Source organism: Lycium barbarum, chromosome 10 (assembly GCF_019175385.1).
Source record: "Lycium barbarum isolate Lr01 chromosome 10, ASM1917538v2, whole genome shotgun sequence".
NCBI lineage: Eukaryota > Viridiplantae > Streptophyta > Magnoliopsida > Solanales > Solanaceae > Lycium > Lycium barbarum.
The window spans coordinates 119,605,118-119,609,268 of record NC_083346.1 but is presented as its reverse complement, the minus strand read 5'-3'; the positions used below and the strand labels follow the sequence as shown (position 1 = coordinate 119,609,268).

The following is a 4,151-nucleotide window of genomic DNA, read 5'->3' as shown; positions in this document are numbered from 1 at the left end:
CTTAGGAGAGATGGCTGTAAAAGTAGATGAGGAAGGTTGATTGTTGATAGAAGAAATGGGATAAAGGTCGCCTCGACTATCACATCTCATTATTGGCATCCCCGTCCGATAATCCTTCACAAAAAACCCAAAAGGATCAAACTCAACTGACACAGAATTATCAGTGGTAAACTTTCTAACAGAAATGAGATTTTTAATCAATTTAGGTGCATGAAGAACATTCTGAAGGGAAAGGGATTGACTCGGGGAAGATAATTTAGTGTGACCATAGCCAAGAATAGGAATAGTATGACCATTACCAACCATAATTTTATTATTAGGATGATTGCCCAAATTAAAATAAGACGAGAGTACCTGTAGAGGAGGTCATGTGAGATGTAGCCCCGGTGTTCATGTACCATGACGGATCGGGTTGGTGAAGAGACATAGTATGCATTGCTGTCTCGATATCCGTAGGAGCATACGACATGGACTGCCCAAAATTAGGTGATGCGTGTTGTTGAACATAGGCTTGCTGAGGTCTTGGGCCCAAGATACTGGGCTGGCGCTGCTGAGGAACAGGAGGTCTGGCCCAACCTTGAGTTGGGAATGGGCAAGGTGGAATGGGCCAACCTTGACCATACCAACCCCAAGGATAAGGTTGATGCTGCTGCTGTTGCGGGAATGACGAGCTCCCACCTTGGCCATCGGAGTTCTGTCCCCTGCCACCACCTTTGCCGCTGCCGGAGTAGCGTCCGCCACCACCGGAATTGTTGTTCTTCCGGCCACCGTTGTTGCGGCGACCACCAGAGTGCTGCACACTTTGCTTCCCCTTAAAACGACCCGATTTTTCAGAAGTAATCGGACCGTCATCATTTGAAGTGACCACCATAGCTGATTCGGTGGCTGTTTCCTTAGACATCCCGGCCTCTTCAAGAACAAGCATAGACCGAGCTTTATAGAAAGGAGGAAGAGGATTGCTTTGCTGGATTACCGTACCCACACCACGGTACGATTTTGTAAGACCACCTACCAATTGTAAAACTAGACGATTGTCTGACACTGGTGCGCCAACGTTCTTCAATTGATCCGCGAGGGACTTGAGACGTTGACAATAAGCAGAGACATTAGGAAAATGCTCCATAGAGACAGTGGTGAAATCTTGTTCAAGGGCAACGACACGGGAATGTTGATTATCTTGGAATATATCACGCAATCTATCCCAAGCTTCCATAGTCGTTGAATCGGGCTCGATAATGGTGTGCAATAGGTCGTTAGAAATGGTAGAATAAATCCACGAAAGAACCGTGGCATCCAAGGTTGACCATACCTCCTTTTCTGCATCAGTAGAAGGAATCGTCCTCTGACTGGCTTTCAGAGGAATGATATGATTAAGAATCTTGTGAGATCGTGCGTGAATCTTGAAAAGTTCTGCCCACGTAGAGTATTGAACGTTTTCCATTTCAAGCATAATGGGAGTGTGGTTTTTGATATTTGAGACGGCAAGAGCCGGGTGAAAAGAGGACTTGTTGTCCGACATTTAAAATGGCTGAAAAAAGGAGAAGACAGAAGAGATAGACGATGGTGGGCAAGGAAAGTCGAGCTAGGGCGAGCGGAAGACAGAGAAAAAAAAATCTCTAAGCAACTGATACCATAATAGATTAATAGATTATTGAAATCTGTCTCTCCCTTTCACAAAGGGAACAACCCCCTCTATATACAATGTACAAGGCTAATAATTAAAGATAGAAGACAGAAGATAGTGGCGGATAACATGTCATCATGAAGGCTAATAACTAGCCAATATTCTAAGCGGATAAACAAGAAGCATTGTCTAGGAATATGCTAATCATTAATAGATATACTATATTTAACACATGGATCAAGCACCATCACTCGATCAAAATGAAGGTATTCATCTTCAGTTACCAATTTATTTAAATTCAACCTCAATTTTAAAAATTCCTCTGTTCTTCACTGATCGATTTCTTTGCTGTTCTTCAGAATCGAAAAAATGGTTGAGGTTACGATTCTCAAGGGGGAAGAAAGTTTCAATCAGGATTGCACTGACTATGAGACAAACGGAGGCGATCTGCCATCATATAAATCTGAAAGCAGTATTCGGGAAAAGTTTTGATGAGGATCGCTCCGATTATGATACCTTTCCATATTACTATGAAAATTCTTTTTAAAGAGCGAGAATATACGGAGGATAAGTTTGAAGGGATTACATTGATGAAGCGTGGAGATAGCAACGTGAAGGTGTATCTTTTGTACATTCTGGTTACCTATGTGTCTCCTGCTCGCATGGATATCAATTTGATGTGGTTGCGTTCATTAATGTTGTTCAAGTTTTTTTTCCCTGTTACCGCTTATGAGAATATCAATCTTAATATTCATGAAAATTTACTATGTTTCTTCTTAAATTGTAAGTTCCCATGCTTTTTTCTTTCAGAATTCTTCCAATTGATCTGTCATTTGGTATCAAAGGAATGTAGTTCTCTAGTGTCAATTCATAATACTTATAGTTAATATAGACATTTCTTTGATGATTGATTAATTTAACATTTACACATATTTTAAAGTACATTTTGTCAAATTCAACACCTACGGTGTGGGAAACCCAACAAGGTGTACTCGGAGCCCCTGGGTAGCGGAATAATGACAAAATCGCAACTGGATTTCATCATCGAGAATTAGTGCCCAAAATCTGTCCCATTCTGTCCTTCTCTGTGTTATTTTATTCAGTAGAATGTTCTACTTAATTATTTCAGGTTCTGAATAAAGAATATTTTGTTAAACAAAATGTAACAATCCATTTTCCTTTTCTTTTTGTTAATTTTCTCTATATAGTTAAATTGTTTATTACTGATGCAAATACATTAATATGCTCATTATTGACTTAACTTACATTCATCCATGAATTTGACTGATGTCTCATATTTATATTCATCTGTCATTCCAACTGATGTTTCATCGGTTTTTCAAGTTTATTCATGATTTTTGGCCAGTCATATAGGCACAATTATCCTTGCTAACAAATGACAAAAAAGAAGAAGTCATGTGCTCTTTTCCTACTTCTACCTATTAACATTTTTCTAAGGCTAAGCGTTCCAAGTTACCATTGCTTCTTGACAACATTCTTAGGAAAAAAGTTTTTTGCTTTTGTGCCCTACTGAGTATGCAGGAAAACTAGTTTGGGTTTATCTTTAGAATCTTTTGGCTGCTTTCACTGACAATTAAATTAATGTGTAGTGATTCATGTAATGTATTTGTAATAATCGAAAATATCTGCAAAGTTGATAGAATTACATTTCATACGGGCTAACTTCTAATTAGAAGTTGGAAACGTTGATGTGGCCAATTAACTTCCTCAAATTTCTGCTCTTCCACTGTCTTGATGCATTGCTTTTGCAGGTGTATTATATTTTTGGGTATATGCTTTGGTCTTCTTGATTCTCATTGTTGTGTGTGACTATTATGAGACCAAATTTTTTATACTAATTAAATGATGAGACATGTCAGTAGCAGTGGAATTCATTTTTCTCAGCGGCCTCTACAGCTGCATATGTCTACTTGTGCTCAGTATACACAATTGCTTCTTCATGTTGTTTGTAATTAACCATGTCCATTTTGTCATATAGTTTTAAAGCTAGATTATTGGAATGAAATATGTTTTTAGGAAGGATTTATAGAACAGAAAAGGATCAAAATTATCCTTGAACTTTGAGAAATGATTTATTTATACCCTTCGTTATACTATTGGCCAATTATGCCCTTACCGTTATACTATGGTCTAAACTTACCCCTAATCTAAACAGTTTGCCACGTGTTCTAATGCTAGACGTTTTGCTCCCCCCCCCCCCCCCCCCCTCCACCCCCACCAAATAATTTTTTTTCCCCACCTAAATAAACCCAACCCAACCCATTCTCCTTCAATTTACCTAGATAACTTGTGTTTCCTCTTCATCCCTCTTTAGAGCTAATGATGACAAAACTTTAAGCTCTCATCCCCACAGTACTCACGTTCCTACTCACTACACAGAGAATATATAGACGCATTAACACAATCATGGAGCCCACAACATAACCAGACCATTTTCTATGGAAACATTGTGATAGTTTACATAAGAAAAGGATTTACCAATGTTAGGAAGGTTGATCTGCTGCTC

The 4,151-nt window shown here is 38.9% G+C and overlaps 1 protein-coding gene across 1 annotated transcript; it reads right to left on the bottom strand.

The window, feature by feature from the left end:
- Positions 1-334: 334 nt before the first annotated feature.
- Positions 335-1,519, bottom strand: LOC132613408 (uncharacterized). The gene has a single exon (XM_060327426.1). It carries the CDS (start codon positions 1,517-1,519, stop codon positions 335-337), a length of 1,185 nt encoding a protein of 394 aa, XP_060183409.1.
- Positions 1,520-4,151: the final 2,632 nt, after the last annotated feature.

Coding starts and splice junctions, on each gene's coding strand:
- LOC132613408 (XM_060327426.1), bottom strand. CDS start 1,519: ATGTCGGACAACAAGTCCTCTTTTCACCCGGCTCTTGCCGTCTCAAAT.